We start from the raw sequence: 17,611 nt of genomic DNA, 5'->3' as shown, positions 1-17,611 counted from the left end.
TAGTTTGAGAAACAGACGTCTCACAAGTCCTCAACTGGCAGCTTCATTAAATAGTACCCGCAAAACACCCGTCTCAACGTCAACAGTGAAGAGCCGACTCCGGGATGCTGGCCTTCCATTTTTAACCATAGAAGTCACATTGAGACTGGCATTTCTTTTTCAAGACCTGGGCTCAACTCAGATAATAAGTTAACACGGTCTAGATGTTTTTATTTATTTCTGTTTTTTTCCCTTTATTTTACAAAATTAGTCTCATTGAGATTAACAATCTCTTTCACAAGAGAGACCTAGCCAAAATAGCAGCACACAAAATTACAGACACATTTACATTTAGATGTGTGTGTGTTAGTGTTAAACCCAGGTAAGCAGATCTCCCCATTAGCAGTGTGCGTGGATGGGGGTATTACACTCCAATCAAATCTCATTGTGCCAGGCATTATAGGATTATTCCCCCCCTCCCCTCACACACAGACTTTTCAAAAAAGTTATTGTTTTCATACCTTGTCAGGACATTTGGGTGAATTGTTGGGACACTGGGGTCCTGATAAGGTACACACACACACTGGGTAAGTGGCTTAGCTTATGGTCCTACATCCCCACCGGCTACAGCCCCATAGCTCTCCGTCCCTCACACACAAACTCCCACACACACTCTTTCACCCTCACTCTGCTCGTGTAGGGCCGGGCAGGGCCTGGGTGAGCACTGCAGTGTGCTCCCAGTGAGAGGGGAGAGAGAGGCTGATTGGTCTACGGTCTCGTCACTGGGCCTGGTCCCTGTCAGGGCTCAGCTATCCACAGTCAGGAGGATGTATGGAGAGAAGCATGGAACACTACACGGTCACCTCACCACTCCAGGTACAGTCAGGCACACATGTAACAGACAAGTATTCTGTAGTTCTAAAACTGTTGTGCTATGACGGTACTACTGTAGCACTATAACTTTCCGAATACAACCGTTCAACAGATATTGACCATGTGACCTGTTACACATACTTTTACATAGCTGATGGATACAGAGAGAGGAATTTAATCAGTGCGTACAGTAGATTAACTCCACCACACAACAAGCAACTTGGTTGTTTGTTTACGTTTCAAACCATGGGACTCTGTTCCAAGAGCAGTTGATGTAAAGCTGAGGACGGATTGCTCAAAGACCGAAGATTTGTGTCGTTCGTTAGTTGAATTAACACATTCTGACTTGATCATTTTTGCTGTGTACGAAAATGGACACATTACTACAGATCCGTAGTTATTGATGTGGTGATACCATTTGGTAATGTAAAAGGTAAAATTATACGGTGTATTATTGTTGTTGTTTATCATTTTACCTTCTATGTTGAGATTATTCAAACAAAATTGGGAAAACTGCCGATTAATTAATTTGCTCTGAAAGTTGAACGTCACCCGCAAAGTTGTCTTCTTGGGCAACGATCACCTACAAAAATAATGGGATACTGCATCCTTTGTCCTCAAGGTGGCACTGCAACCCAGTGATTCCCTTCTCTATTATACAGGTCAGTCTGTGACATTTACCTCATCATTAGGCCTACATTAGGCCTTCTCATCATTAGGCCTCCTCTTTCAACTCCCAATAGAGTTGAACTGTTCATCAAGCTCAGTCAGTAGAATATAGGTGAAAGGGTGATGAACTGTCATAATGGGACCAATGAGTTTGTTTGAATGTTGAGTTTATGAAAGAGGCAAACATGTCAGTTGCTGTATAGCTTCTGATGCTACTTAGGTATTTGTTCATTTTAAAACAACTCTTGTGAAGATGAAGTATAAGGTTGAAATCCTTCTCTTATAGTATCTTGTGTTTTCTTCCTGATCATGAGGTCAAATGACTATTGATTGGTTGATGACAGAAGAAAGAACCTATTACAGCAGACAGAGATAACCGGTCACGGCAGCCGTGTGCTGACAGATAGGATTGGGCTAGGAAGAGGCAAAATGAATTCTCAGCAAAACAGAGGTTAATGATTAAAGGGCTTTATCAAGACACTGTAATTGATTTACGTGGAGCATCGCGCTAAATGTTTATTGATGCAATTGTTTACTTATTTAGTGTACAGACATGGGGCTACTTGAGTTTTCTTCTCGCAGGGTGGAAAAAACAACTAGGGGTGGATGTGTAAGAATATATTCCAATGGTAGTCTGTTTTAGTTTCGAAGGTTTTGCATGTAGACGGTAGTCTACATTTTATATGTAAAATCCTTGATTGTTGAAAGTTATCTACAAACGGAGTGAAGAAGTTTTATAACTTCAACAGTTTTTAATTTTTAATTTTGTAGAAAATCTTGCTTTAACAAATTATTTATGATTACCTAGTGGAAGTCTAAACCTTACTTTTACAATAATATGAGCCTCTTGTATTGTTTAGAGATTTCCAGGGACAAACAAATAGGATTTCTCTGTGGTAAATTGGAGTGTGGGACTGTGAGCAAGGAATAATCTTCCTCAATTTCTAGCTAGTTTTAAGCTCTATTTGCAAATGTGTTTATTGCCCAATAATGTTGGGGTTATGGGGGCTGAGCAAAATTAGATCCTAGTAGTTTATCATTACCCTAAGAACAAACAGTCATGGGTCAGGACAATGATAACATTTCAGTTGTTTCAGATAACTATTTGAACAATCTCAGTTGTTTTTCATATGAAGATGTATGCATTTTCACTTTTTCTTGCTGTAAATCCCACAAGGAGACTTTGAGTACTTCCACATTTGTGGATTTGATGAGAGTAATTGAAAGGTCAATCATGTGGATAGCACTAGGCCTACAGAGCATTATTTTCATTTTGGTTTCCTCCTCTGTACTTGAAACAATGATAAAGCTCTGGACCAAATTATACACGTTCAAATCTCTGAAGTTGACTATTGGTGCCACAATCATAACTCTCTGTGGTTCTCTGCTCCAACCTGAGGTGGCAGACTAAAAGCTGTCTAAAAATAAAGGCACATTGAAAAGAGTAACATGTTCCTACTGTGTAGGCCTCTGGGAGTCTACTACCACAGCAACTTTTAGCTTCAATGTTGTTCCAGACATTTGCACCAAATTGTTTTGAGTCAAAAAATGTATTTCACCTCAGCCTATCTGGAAAAATGAACTTTTTCTTTTCTGATGTATGTTTTAACAAACAAGACACAAGAGGTATAAGTGTTGGTCAGTGCTAGCTAAAACAGAGAGGAGGAGAATCAAGTCAACAATATTACCTTCACTTGTAAACATAACATTTCAATTGTATCATCAACACTAAAGCAACCACTAAAACACCAAATATAAGAATCATTTCAACCAATGTCAACACGAAGACATGCAGTCAACAATTTTCCAACAGTACAGACACAGTGATAATACCACTGGTCAGCCGAAAGGGCTTGTAGTTGCACAAGATGTGTGATTTGCAGATAGTTATCATCTGTTGACAAGGTCTTCGCCTGCCATGACACTACTACTACTCACATGGTATCTCCTACATCTAACACACAGACAGACAGAGCAGCGCAGGCTCAACACTGGCCCAAAATATGCTGCAATGAGCACATTGCCTCCTTGTTCTCGCTTCCACTCTTCTTATCAATATCTACAGCACTGTATCGTACACACATCCAAAACACTTACATTTCCCCTGTGCTGAAGCTCTCCTAAAAATAATATGTTCCCATATATAGTATATTCCAAATATCATTGCCTCTTGGTTTCCCCCCAGCTGTTACCTCCAGTTATTTGTTTTTATCCTCACTAGCTCTTTCCATTGGGATCGGACGTGTGGAATGAAAAAGAGTCATTCAGTGGAAGGTACAAATAGGCAGTGGTTAACAGATGGAGTTTGGTCAGTGGTCGGACTATTCAGATTCCTATTCAGAAGACAGACAGGACTTTGTTCACAACTGGAGTTTGAAGTTAGTTTCAAAGGGGAGAATCACACTAGTGTTACATCAGGTCTCATCGGCAGTCAGTCCTTTGACTTTTAGCCTCGGGCTGTTTGGGTGACTGATTATAAGACTGACAGGACAGGACTTCCATACACACGTCATACACAGATGAACACGGCTACTTCATACGTGTGTGACGAGGACTGCTCGTGTCAAAAGGGAGCGTGAGGGAACACGTTACGTCATGTGAACCTTTCATTAAAAAAATGTTTTAATAACCTCGTTGAAAAAAAATGTCTGCGTGTCTTTCACAGAAATAAACTATTTGTCTAGAACAAATTTAACTTTGAGCGTTATATGGACTGCATGTTACTGCTAAAGATCTAGTCTTCTGACTGTTGGTTTGGGTCTGTGCCCGGTGCAGGTTAAAACAGGTTAAAGTGAACTAGTTAAATCAGCAGGCTTCTCTGATTACTCTGTGATAAGATACTCAGGAGGCTACTTTGGCTGCTCTATGATAACCCCCTGCTCTGCCCATCCCATCGTTGCCGTTTCTGTGCCCTGGGAATGTATGACATACAGGTTAACAGGAACTAATGTTAAACATACGACCTCATATAATAGCACTCTCCATATTTGAAAAAGCATGACAGATCATATAGTTACTAAGATGACAAATGATCATTGACGATTATATTTAGCATACTATGACATGGAATCGTGTTAGCAGCATGTAAATGACATGGAAGTCATGCAAATAATCAATATTATCCAGAACTCCCACATTTAGTTAAAAATCTCCCATTTGCACAACATGAGATAAATGATCATCAGGTAAATACTGAAAGTTCCTAAAACGTAGACAAGTTATGTCAGTTTAAGGTGAGGATCCAAAAAGTAGCTATCAGTATCTTTCTATACCCGAACAGTCTGTCACTGCCTGAGTGTGAATAACAAAACCTTAACCTTGCAGATTACACTTTATAGAGCAGTATATGACAGTTCTTGGATGAGTTCACAGAAAATGAAGATGGGAGCTGGCGATAATAAAGACGTTTAATGGCTAAGGAGATAAGATTTATTCTAAGTGACTCATTCCCCTCATTCCGTCACACAGATTTCCCTCTCACTACCTTCTGGTTCTTCACGATCATTACTGCCGTGGTGATTGAGCAAATATGTCCACTTGAGGGGCGTTCCAACAGTCTTTTGTATGTGGCCCAAATGGCACCCTATTCCCTTGTGCACTACTTTTGACTAGAGCCCTGGCCAAGAGTAGTGCACTGTATAGGGAATAGAGTGCTGTTTGGAACTCAGCCGAAGTGCTTCATGATCATTACTGCAGTGGTGCTCAAGCAAACATGAACAAATATGGGCACTTGAGGGGTGTTCCACTAGAGTCTGTGTCTACCAAAGATGTGGAGAAGTAATCAATTGTAATGACCTCTGTTCAGACTTACTTGTATGATATACACCTAGAAGCTCTGGCGAGGCCCTAGATTAGTCGCATGCTCTATTTGACCACCTCGTGTCATCCGTTGATAAAACAATTTGTGGCAGGCTACACATCTTCCTATCTCAAGCTCAAAGAAGTGTGATGATTTTTCAGTGTCATTTTCTTTGTGATTCTAAATCGGTGTTCATCCATCTGACTGGTTGTAGTGGACAATCAAATTCTACCATTTTCACTTGATCTTCTCTACACTCTCAGGCGGATCACGGTGACCGACTTAACCACAGGAATGTTTTGATTCGGAAGGAGATTTTATTTGCTGAAACCTATATATGCTCTGGGTGGGTAGTTATCAACTCCACCAGCCTGCGTTTTACTGCTCCGAGGTCTCGGTGAACCCAAGATCATTGACCTATCGCTTTGTACTCGCACCTTCCTTCTTCAAATACAACACTGCTGTTTACCATGTCACATTTACTTACACAGTGGGGCCAGCTTATTTGCGTATTCTGCAACATTTATTTTTTCTAAAATCAGTTGCTTTATATAAGTGTTGACTGTATTAGACCTTTAAAGATGATGTCGTCTTATGATACACTTTCGAGTATTATAATACTTTTCTCGCAGCGCATTCTGTTCTCAAATTCTTGTTAAGCCACTTTAGTATGGTAAATCCTGCTGAAAGCTTTCTAATACGGTGCTTGCTTTCCCCAAAACGAACCCGTTATGGCTTGAGACTCGTATCCCAAGCCCAATGTAGTCCTAAAAACATAGGCTCCTACGAAATCAAATCAAATTTTATTGGTTGCATACACGTTTAGCAGATGTTATTGCGGGTGTAGCGAAATGCTTGTCTTTCAAGCTCTAACAGTGCAGTAATATCTAACAATACACAACAATACACACAACTCTAAAAAGTAAAATAATGGAATTAAGAAATATAGAAATATTAGGAGTCCGGAGTATAATATCCACGTATTCTTCAGATATACTATATATTCTATCCACATACTGTCCATAATTTCTATACATCCCATCACACACATATAGCGCATTCAGAAAGTATTCAGACCCTTTGACTTTTCCACATTTTGTTATGCTACAGTCTGATTCAAAAATGTATTCAATATTTTTTTTTCCTCATCAATCTACACACAATACCCCATAATGACAAAGTAAAAACAGGTTTCTGGAAATATTTGCAAATGTATTAAAAATAAAAACAGAAATACATTATTTACGTACAGTACCAGTCAAAAGTTTGGACACACCTATTCATTCCAGGGTTTTTCTTTATTTTGACTATTTGTCAAGTGTGTGCAAAGCTGTCATCAAGGCAAAGGGTGGCTACTTTGAAGAATCTCAAATATAAAATATATTTTGATTTGTTTAACACTTTTTTAGTTACTACATGATTCTATATGTGTTATCTCATAGTTTTTATGTCTTCACTACTATTTTGCAATGTAGAAAATAGTAAAAATAAAGAAAAATAATTGAATGAGTAGGTGTGTCCAAACTTTTGACTGATACTGTGAGTATTCAGACCCTTTGCTATGAGCCTTGAAATTGAGCTCAGGTGCATCCTGTTTCCATTGATCATTCTTGAGATGTTTCCACAACTTGATTGGAGTCCACCTGTGGTAAATTCAATTGATTGGACATGATTTGGAAAGGCACACACCTGTCCATATACGTTCTCACAGTTGACAGTGCATGTCAGAGCAAAAACCAAGCCATGAGGTCGAAGGAATCGTCCGTAGAGCTCCGAGACAGGATTGTGTCGAGGCACAGATCTGGGGAAGGTTACCAAAAAATGTCTGCAGCATTGAAGGTCCCCAAGAACACAGTGGCTTCCATAATTTCTAAATGGAAAAAGTTTGGAACCACCAAGGCTCTTCCTAGAGCTGGTCGCCCTCAGCAATCGGGGAGAAGGGCCTTGGTCAGGGAGGTGATCAAGAACCCATGGTCACTCTAACAGAGCTCTCCTGTGGGGATGGGAGAACCTTCCAGAAGGACAACCATCTCTGTAGCACTTCACAAATCAGGCCTTAATGGTAGAGTGGCCAGACCAAAGCCACTCAGACTGGAGTGACCAAAGCCACTCAGACCAGGACCTCAGACTGGGGTGACGATTCACCTTCCAACAGGACAACGACCCTAAGAACACAGCCAAGACAACGCAGGCATGGCTGAACGTCCTTGAGTGGCCCAGCTAGAGGCCAGAGTTGAACCCGATCAAACATCTCTGGAGAGACCTGAAAATAGCTGTGCAGCGACGCTCCAAATCAAACCTGACAGAGCTTGAGAGGATCTGCCGAGAATAATGGGAGAAACTCCCCAAATACAGGTGTGCCAAGCTTGTAGCGTCATACCCAAGAAGACTCGAGGCTGTAATCGCTGCCAAAGGTGCTTCAACAATGTACTTAGTAAATGGTCTGAATACTTATGTAAATGTATTATTTCAGTTTTTTATTTAGAATACATTTGACATTTTTTTTATAAAAACCTGTTTTTGCTTTTTCATTATGGGGTATTGTGTGTAGATTGATGAGGGGGAAAAATGATTTCATCAATTTTAGAATTAGGCTGTAACATAACAAAATATGGGAAAAGTCAAGGGGTATGAATACTTTCCGAATGCACTGTAAATATATATATGTGTGTGTGTGTGTGTGTGTGTGAGATGGGATGTGTAGACATGATGGACAGTATGTGGATAGAATATGTAGTATATCTGAAGAATACGTGGATAGAATACTATATGTACAGCAATAGTTGAATAGGATGGCCTTGACTAGAATACAGTATATACACATGCAATGGGTACAACAGTATGTAAACATTATTAAAGTGACCGGTGTTCCAATTCTATGTACATAGACAGCAGCCTCTAAGGTGCAGGGTTGAGTAACCGGGTGGTAGCCGGCTAGTGACCGTGACTGAAGTTCAGGGAAGGGTACTGGGCGGATGCCGGATAGTGGTGACAAACCAATGACAGTAGTGACCAAACAGCCCTCTAAAAAGCATTACATTTGACCATAAGGAGCAAGTTCTTTGAACAAAAAAGTTTCTGAAGAGTTGGGTCACACTACTTTGTATGTGCGTACATCATTTTGTGAAACAATAAATTCTTGTACATAATGCAACATTTATTTTCCCCAGTAGTAGTTATTTATCTGGTTTAATATGCAAGAATTAACTGAGATTTACCAGAGACATATTACATGTGGACGTACAGTGGCAGTCAAAAGTTTGGACACACCAACTCATTCAAGGGGTTTTCTTTATTTTTACTATTTTCTACATTGTAGAATTAAAAAAAGTGTTAAACAAATCAAAATATATTTGATATTTGAGATTCTTCAAAGTAGCCAACCTTTGCCTTGATGACAGCTTTGCACACTCTTGGCATTCTCTCAACCAGCTTCATGAGGCAGTCACCTGGAATGCATTTCAATTAACAGGTGTGATTGTTAAAAGTTCATTTGTGGAATTTTTTCCTTCTTAATGCGTTTGAGCCAATCAGTTGTGTTGTGACAAGGTAGGGGTGGTATACAGAAGATAGCCCTATTTGGTAAAAGTTCCAGTCCATATTATGGAAAGAACAGCTCAAATAAGCAAAGAGAAACGACAGTCATCATTACTTTAAGACATGAAGGTCAGTCAATACGGAACATTTCAAGAACTTTGAACATTTCTTCAAGTGCAGTTGCAAAAACCATCAAGCGCTATGATGAAACTGGCTCTCATGAGGAATAACACAGGAAAGGAAAAGTCAGAGTTACCTCTGCTGCAGAGGATAAGTTCATTAGAGTTACCAGCCTCAGAAATTGCAGCCCCAATAAATGCTTCACAGAGTTCAAGTAACAGACACATCTCAACATCAACTGTTCAGAGGACTCTGCCTGAATCAGGCCTTCATTGTCACGGGCAGATAAATCACTGGAGGATGAGTCAGGCGCAGGAGACTGAGGTCCGTTTGAGCAAAACGTATTTAATACTGCCAAGGGGCAAAATCCACATATAAGGCAGGGTGCACAAAAGTCAAATGACGAGTGACAGCTCCACTTTAAAAGTCAGACGGGGCGCAGCCCGGCAACCCTAATGCCTGAACGAAAATGTAGCAAAAGCAACTACGTTAAATCAATACAACCCCTACCACACGTAACATAGAACAATCCCGCACGAATCCTAACTAAACACAGACTAACTAAATACCCCCCCACTAATGACAAACAAGACACAGGTGCAACCAAAAAACAGACATGACTAACAGACACTGAAACATAGATCAGTGGCAGCTAGTAGGCCGGCGACGACGACCGCCGAGCACCGCCCGACCGGGGAGGGGCGCCACCTTCTGTGGACGTTGTGACATTCATGGTCAAATTGCTGCAAAGAATCTACTACTAAAGGACACCAATAATAAGAAGAGACTTGGTTGGGCCAAGAAACACGAGCAATGGACATTAGACCAGTGGCAATCTGTCCTTTGGTCTGATGAGTCCAAATTGTAGATTTTTGGTTCCAACCGACGTGTCTTTGTGAGATGCAGAGTAGGTGAACGGATGATCTCTGCATGTGTGGTTCCCACTGTGAAGCATGGAGGAGGTGTGATGGTGTTGGGGTGCTTTGCTGATGACACTGTTGGTGATTTATTTAGAATTCAAGGCACACTTAACTAGCATGGCCACCACAGCATTCTGCAGTGATATGCCATCCCATCTGGTTTGAGCTTAGTGGGACTATCATTTGTTTTTCAACAAGACAATGACCCAACACACCCATCACTCCAAGCTGTCTAAGGGCTATTTGACCAAGAAGGATAGTGATGAAGTGCTGCATCAGATGACCTGGCCTCCACAATCACCTGACCTCTACCAAATTTAGATGGTTTTGGATGAGTTGGACCGCAGAGTGAAGGAAATGCAGACAAAAAGTACTCAGCATATATGGGAACTGCTTCAAGACTGTTGGAAAAGTATTCCAGGTGAAGCTGGTTGAGAGAATGGCAAGAGTGTGAAACGCTGTCATCAAGGCAAAGGGTGACTACTTTCAAGAATCTCAAATATAAAATAGATTTTGATTTGTTTAACACTTTTTTAGTTACTACATGATTCCATATGTTATTTTAGTTTTGATTTCTTCACTATTATTCTACAATGTAGAAAATAGTAAAAATAAAGAAAAACCCTTGAATGAGTAGGTGTGTCCATACTTTTGACTGGTACTGTAGGTCTGAATCCAGACTGTTGGCCGAGGCTCCCTCATGATGCAGTACTTCCAGTTGAGCTGCACCTCTCTTCACTTTGAGTATAGATTTGATTAAAACATCTAGCTAAAAGGCTAAATAATCTGTATGCTCTCAGATTGCAATAAGAATTCATATGATAAGATGCTCTTTGGTGCCCTGATGAAGGCGTTGGCTAAGAGTGCCTTGGCCTACAAGTTGAGCTTCCAATTCTTTGGTCAAAGACATTTAGTTATCTTATGGTTTTAAATGGCAGGAAACAACAAGAGGTGATTTCAAGCAAGTAAAGCACAATGATTTGGCTGAGATTCAACATTCATTTTATGTCTCTCATGATATAATTGTTGATCCATTACTGACAGCAAGGTGGAAAGAGAAAGAGGGAAAGAGAGAGAGAGAGAGAAAGAGAGAGAGATGTTGAAAAGAGTGAGAGATCCAAGTTATGTTTGAGAGAAAAACAACCATGATTCTCCAATAGAGAAGGAGTCTAGTTAAACATCAACCAGGAAGCTCCTCCTGTCGGTCTGACCCAGGCTTTTCATGGCCTCGTCCTCCAGAGCTCTGGAGGAGAGACTGTCCCCATCGCATAGGAGTATCTCTTTTTAATTTTATGAGGAGGAGCCTGGCCAAATATGAGGGGGGGAGGAGGAGGAGGAGGGAAGGCACTTAGCTTCATGGACAAGTCTTTTTGATCATCTGTCAGGTAGCTGAGAGGGAATTTGTTTGTCCAAAGCACTGGTAGACATGGACATGGCAGACTATAGTGACGCCCTGGACCCAGCCTACACCACATTGGAATTTGAAAACATGCAAGTGCTCTCCATGGGCACAGGTGAGTCAGAGTCATACGTTGCCTGGTTGAACTTTGAGACTTTTGGCTACTAAACGTTTGGACAGAGGGTTTTAGTTGATGTCATCAAAAGTAGCTGTCATTTGTCCAATCTTGCATTGGATGCAAAAGGATGAGAATGTGCTTTTCTGATAATATGATCACCTTTTGTTGCAATAGTAAAACATTCAGGGGTTTTGCACAATACACCCAATGCATCTGGATGATTTGGTGGTGAAACAACTGTTTGGTTGAGAAGGACCTTATCCTGTTGTAACTTGTAGACTGTATATTTGACCAAAGATAGAGTTACAACGAATAGATATTCATTATATGATTTAAGTGACATGGACATCCCTCTCTTGTTACCTACATCTATGTTCCCACGCATTTCGAGGTCCATACAATGAGAAAAGCATTTCTCAGAGTTCTTTGACAGCATGATAGTTTTTTTGAAAGTGAAACATTGGCCTTTCTAGTCTCCCATGACATTCGGCTGTGAACTTGATTCTGAAATGAAACAATTTCCTCTGAGGAAGAAAAGGCAATGACCCTTGAAAGACAATCGAATTGCATGGCCAATATCATCTTTGATATTCCTTACTCATTGTACTGGCTTATACAGATAAATATTCAGATTTGTAATGATACGTAAACAGCATACAGTACATTGTATATGTGTAGTTTATTTCAACAATAAATGTTTTTACAAGTATAATTACAGCTTTACTACACAGGTATAACTGTGAGTAACTCAATGTAAAGTGTTAGCAGAAACCTTCCATACTGTATGATTGATTGAACCAGTCATCTCATTGATGACTTTGAGGGAGGGTGAGACTGCCTGTCTCCAGTGATTGCCTTTCCAGAGGTAATCAATTCTGGATAAGTTACTGTTTACCTTGACTGGGATTTCAGCTACTACTCAGATAGACAGTAAATACTACTGTAAGAGACCATAGCCTGATCATAGCCGTATTAGCCCATTTCATCAACCAGCAATGACACTGACCGACTTTAATGTAATCACTTGATGCCGGTTGTTCTCACATTTTAAATTAAATTAATCAAAGTATCTGTTTGCTTTGAAAATATGTTAAGTTAATGACTGACTCTTAACTCTTTTCAACTAGTCACTCCACACCATCCATCCCTATACTCACAGGCTAACTTCCAAAAAGTTCCAAGCTGTGAATTATTTCATTCAGTCATCAAAAATGTCTAGTAACTACTTATCCCACTGCACACATACATATCCTCTTCCCTAAGTCAAACATTGATGACCCAAAGACCTACTGACCAGAAGAGGAAGACTGGATTGATATAGCACTTTTCCACAGCTCAAAATGCTTTACATAGTGTAGCACCCACAATATCTCTCTGTCTGTTGTTTCAGACTCCTCACCGGCTGAGAGTGCCAACATGAACACAGCCAACCACCTCGGGGCGGTCGCCCTGTGTGCCATATGTGGGGACAGGGCCACGGGCAAGCACTACGGGGCCTCTAGCTGTGACGGCTGCAAAGGTTTTTTCCGCCGGAGTGTTCGCAAAAACCACATGTACTCATGCAGGTGAGGATCAGGCTTATAGTACATTATACACAAGGGCAAACAACAGAACCTCCATATTCCGGTCCACTTGGCAAGAATAATGACAAAGTTGCAATTGCTGATTTATGCCTCTAGAGCCAGAGATAACAATGAAAGTACGACTTATACAGACGGTTGCAATAATGACGCTGGCATATTCAACAACAGTTTTCTCTCTACTGCAACACAATTCATCTAAAGCATTCTTTCTAACTTCCTTCTCAAGGTTCAACAGACAGTGCATTGTGGACAAAGACAAAAGGAATCAATGCAGATACTGTCGATTGAAGAAATGCTTTCGAGCTGGCATGAAAAAAGAAGGTATACAATTCATTCAACTTCATTCAAATGGTAATTTACAAGAGTGAAAGAGTGAAAAAATGATTGAGATGATTGAGGCCTATGTGGTCATATTGTGGTAGTACGTATTATGCTCAGTCTCTACTTTTTGTACAACAACGTGATGACACTAGCAGTTATTACTTCATCATCTCTGGTAAAGGATATCCTAGAACTAGAACGTCCCATTTTTATCAGCCAGTCCCTATCGTAGCGTTGTAGAGCCGAGCAGAGCCATTGTGACTGCTCATGAGGTATGTTGCAAGAGCCAGGAGACCAGCACTTTGTTAATGTTGACTCCATGATGCACTAAAGTCTATGACCAGCTTATGCTGAGCAAACAGTTCTGTGGGGGAATTATAGCCACACATACTGATAAACACATCAACCTTGGGAGACTTTTGTCTCCCTCGGAGTCAATGCTAATATGAGTCAATGGTAATATCCCCCTAATAATTGTTAATGACTGTCAGATAATATTGTATGCACCGTTTATTATGAAAAGAATGGCATATTTGAGTTGTATGACTTTGTAGGTTTGTCAAGTTGAGTCAGAATGACAGTATGGGGAGTGCTTTGACTGAACAGTTTCTGGTGAACAATAGATAATAAATTATCTATTCTATTCTGATAGCTACGGTTTATTTGTTTCTCAGCTGTACAGAACGAAAGAGACAGAATCAGCACCAGAAGATCTAGCTATGAAGACAGCAGTTTACCATCTATCAATGCACTCATCCAGGCAGATGTACTCTCAAGACAGGTAAGGCCCATGGATATGGTTATTTCGATCGAAATCATTGTAAGCATTTTAAAGTCATTTTAAATTGCCCCAGAATGGGTAAAAAGTTGTATTGAAAGGAATGGATTAAGTGGTGTTGATAATTTGTCTATGAACAGGACACACATGTATTTATTATTATTGTGTGTGTGTGTGTGTGTGTGTGTGTGTGTGTGTGTGTGTGTGTGTGTGTGTGTGTGTGTGTGTGTGTGTGTGTGTGTGTGCGTGCGTGCGTGCGTGTGTAGATATCCTCACCTGGGCCCATACTGAATGGTGACATCAGGACGAAAAAGATAGCGACCGTCACAGATGTGTGTGAATCAATGAAACAGCAGCTGCTGGTGCTGGTAGAATGGGCCAAGTACATCCCTGCCTTCTGTGATCTGCCTCTGGATGACCAGGTAAGACATTGCACTAGACTTTACAGTGATAGACTTGGACTGGACTAAACTAGGTTGGACTAAACCATACTAACTCTTATTCTGGGGTATTGCACTTTATGGGCCATTTTGTCTTGGACTAAAAAGCCTGCAATATAGGGCAGGAAGCCAGTCTGATAGATAATTCAAGTATTTTATTAAACCTATATTTAACCAGGCAAGTCAATTAAGCACAATAGTTATATTTAAATGGAGGCTTAGCAAGAAGCAAAAGGCCTCCTGTGGGGACGGGGGCTGGGATTTGAAAAAATAATGTTGCAGTAAAGTATTATTGTCATTCCTAAAAAGAGCAACTTAAAGCTATGTGTCCAGGGAATATACATCTCTCCAATCAGCATTTTGAGTAAGGAGTGCTGCTGCTGTTTTTAAAGACCTCCGAATCCAAAGAAGGGGTTAATGTATTTGAATCACCAGTTACAATATGATGAGCTGGTTTGAAAGTTCTATCCGTGTTCAGAACCATTCCAGAATCATTAACGCTGTGATGACCAGGGCTTGGTAACTGATTTGCTGAAATTGAATTAGTCAGGGATCCAACAGGTGTATCTTCACACACTTACTTTAACTCTGGTCAGCTCTTCAGTGACCTAAAAGGTGGTGGGAAAGCTTCCTTGTTTAATGGTTAGGTTAACAGTAAGTGGCATAAGAGGTATAATATTTCCAGGGTTGGGTAGGTTACTTTCTAAATGTAATCCTTTACATACTAGTTATGTGTCCAAAATTGTAATCAGTAACGTCATCTGATTACTTTTAGTTACTTTTTGGTTACTTTCCCCTTAAGAGGCATTAGAAGAAGACAAAAAGGATCCATCAAACTGTGAAAATATTCCTAAACATAATTACAGGGCTCTTCTGTAAAAGAGACCTTGTTCTCAGCATGACTCCCTGCTGGTAAAGGTTCAATAAAAAATCTCAAATAAATCAAATGCATCATAGTGGACTCGCTCAGGTGGAACAAACTAAAACTTTTTTCAATGCTGAATTCAATGTAATTGAGAAAACAGAAAGGAGTCATAATGTATTTTTTCCACAAACATCCTTTCTGAATTTAAAAGTAATCCAAGAAGTAACCATCTAGTTTTTCAAAAGTATTTATCTATCTGATTACAATATTTTTGCTGGTGTCATATTCGTCGATGAAAGGGGACCAAAGCGCCGCGGGTATAGTGCTCATCTTCTTTTATTATCGTAATTAAGTGAACACTTAAACAAAATTAACCCCTGTGCGGACATCCAGCGAAAAATCATATCGCCATTAGCATAACAAAATTTAATAATTGAAAAAAAAAAACATTCAAATTATATCGTTTTATAGATACACCTCTCCTGAATCGAACCACGTTGTCCGATTTCAAAAAGGCTTTACAGCAAAAGCAAAACATTAGATTATGTTAGAGGAGTATATCGTAAAAGTAGCCACATAGCCATTTTCCAACCAACCACATGCATCACAAATAACCAAAAAACAGCTAAATGCAGCACTAACCTTTGACAATCTTCATCAGATGACACACCTAGGACATCATGTTACACAATACATGCATTCTTTTGTTCGATAAAGTTCATATTTATATATAAAAACAGCATTTTACATCGGTGCGTAACGTTGACTAACTATTTTCCCTCAAATGCATCCGATGAAACAGAGCTACAATTTACTAAATTACTATTCGAAAACATTTTTAAAATGTAATATTGTCATTCTAAGATTTATAGATGAATATCTCTTGAAAGCACCTGTAATGCCAGATTTAAAATTAACTTTACTGGGTAATCATACTTTGCGATGAAAAGGGATGCGATACTCTGAAAAATAGGCTAACGTTACAGATCAGCGCCATCTTGGAACAATCGCATATCACATCTAGTCTTGTATATTATTGTCAATAATCCCTTACCTTTGGTTGTCTTCATCAGAAAGCACTTCCAGGAATCCCAGGTCCACAACAATGTATTTTAGTTCAAAAAAAATACTCCTTTATGTTCCAAGAGCTTGTTCTTGTTAGCGCGTCTGAAGGCTGCTCCAAAACTTCCGTCGGCCACGGGACAGCCATTTCGAGAAAATGCATTTTTTTCCCATTTAGGTTCGTTCAAACATGTCAAACGTTGTATAACATAAATCTTCAGGGCGTTTTTCAACAAGAGAGCCAATAAGATTCGAGGGGGACAATTGCATTGTGTATCAAAACGTTTCGAAAGGGGAGGGTAACCAGGGGCGTCGGCGTCATAATGGTGATGGCCCTCTCCGTGTGACCACGTTCCACAGCGTCTCATTCATTCAGTTTTAACAGTAGGAGACTCAAACCACTTTGTAAAGACTGGGGACATCTAGTGGAAGCAATAGGAAGTGCTCAATGAACCATAGCTCACGGTGTGATTAATAGGCAACGTGATGAAGTTGAGTTCGCAATTCAGAATTCCACTTCCTGTTTCGATCTGTCTCGGGGTTTTGACTGCCATATGAGTTCTGTTATACTCACAGACACCATTCAAACAGTTTTAGAAACTTCAGGGTGTTTTCTATCCACAAGTATTAATTATATGCATATCCTAGCTTCTGAGTTTGAGTAGGAGGCCGTTTAAAATGGGCACAATTTTTTTTCAAAAATCGCTTTAGCGCCCCCTATCCTAGGGGAACGCCAAGAGGTTAATAAACCGACAATCAACAGTTCCATAAGGTTCTCAGACTATACAGGAAACAACCACCCACAAACCCAAAGGAAAAAACAGGCTGCCTAAGTATGGCTTCCAATTAGAGACAACGAAAGACACCTGCCTCTGATTGGAAACCATACTCGGCCACACATAGAAAATGAACATAGAAAAAGAAAATTAGAACATATCCCCTGGACACAAACAAACCCCAAAACAACACCCCCCTGCCACGCCCTGACCATACTACAATGACCAATGACCCCTTTACTGGTCAGGACGTGACAGTACCCCCCCCCCCCCCCAAAGGTGCAGACCCCGACTGCACCTCAAAACAAACAACCCCACAAAACCAACCCCAACCCTAAAGGCAGGGAAGGGAGGGTGGCCACCGTGCTACAC

The 17,611-nt window shown here is 40.3% G+C and overlaps 1 protein-coding gene across 4 annotated transcripts in view; it reads left to right on the top strand.

The window, feature by feature from the left end:
- Window positions 1-17,611, top strand: part of LOC106567096 (hepatocyte nuclear factor 4-alpha) — a 33,208-nt gene that overhangs the window by 10,623 nt on the left and 4,974 nt on the right. Inside the window, exons 1-5 of one of the 4 annotated variants that reach the window (XM_014135984.2) lie at window positions 11,120-11,411; window positions 12,805-12,979; window positions 13,224-13,318; window positions 13,993-14,099; window positions 14,363-14,518. In XM_014135984.2, the coding sequence (XP_013991459.1) occupies window positions 11,324-11,411; window positions 12,805-12,979; window positions 13,224-13,318; window positions 13,993-14,099; window positions 14,363-14,518 (621 nt within the window). In that variant the 5' untranslated portion in view covers window positions 11,120-11,323. Of the gene's footprint in view, window positions 1-11,119; window positions 11,412-12,804; window positions 12,980-13,223; window positions 13,349-13,992; window positions 14,100-14,362; window positions 14,519-17,611 lie in introns of those variants that run through there. The other 3 variants (XM_014135983.2, XM_014135985.3, XM_045693270.2) reach the window with 3 other exon arrangements.

The sequence above is a fragment of the Salmo salar genome, chromosome 13, assembly GCF_965601325.2.
Source record: "Salmo salar chromosome 13, fSalSal1, whole genome shotgun sequence".
In the NCBI taxonomy this organism is placed as follows: Eukaryota; Metazoa; Chordata; class Actinopteri; order Salmoniformes; family Salmonidae; genus Salmo; species Salmo salar.
Note: the sequence above shows the minus strand (reverse complement) of the source record. Positions and strands in the feature narration are given on the sequence as shown.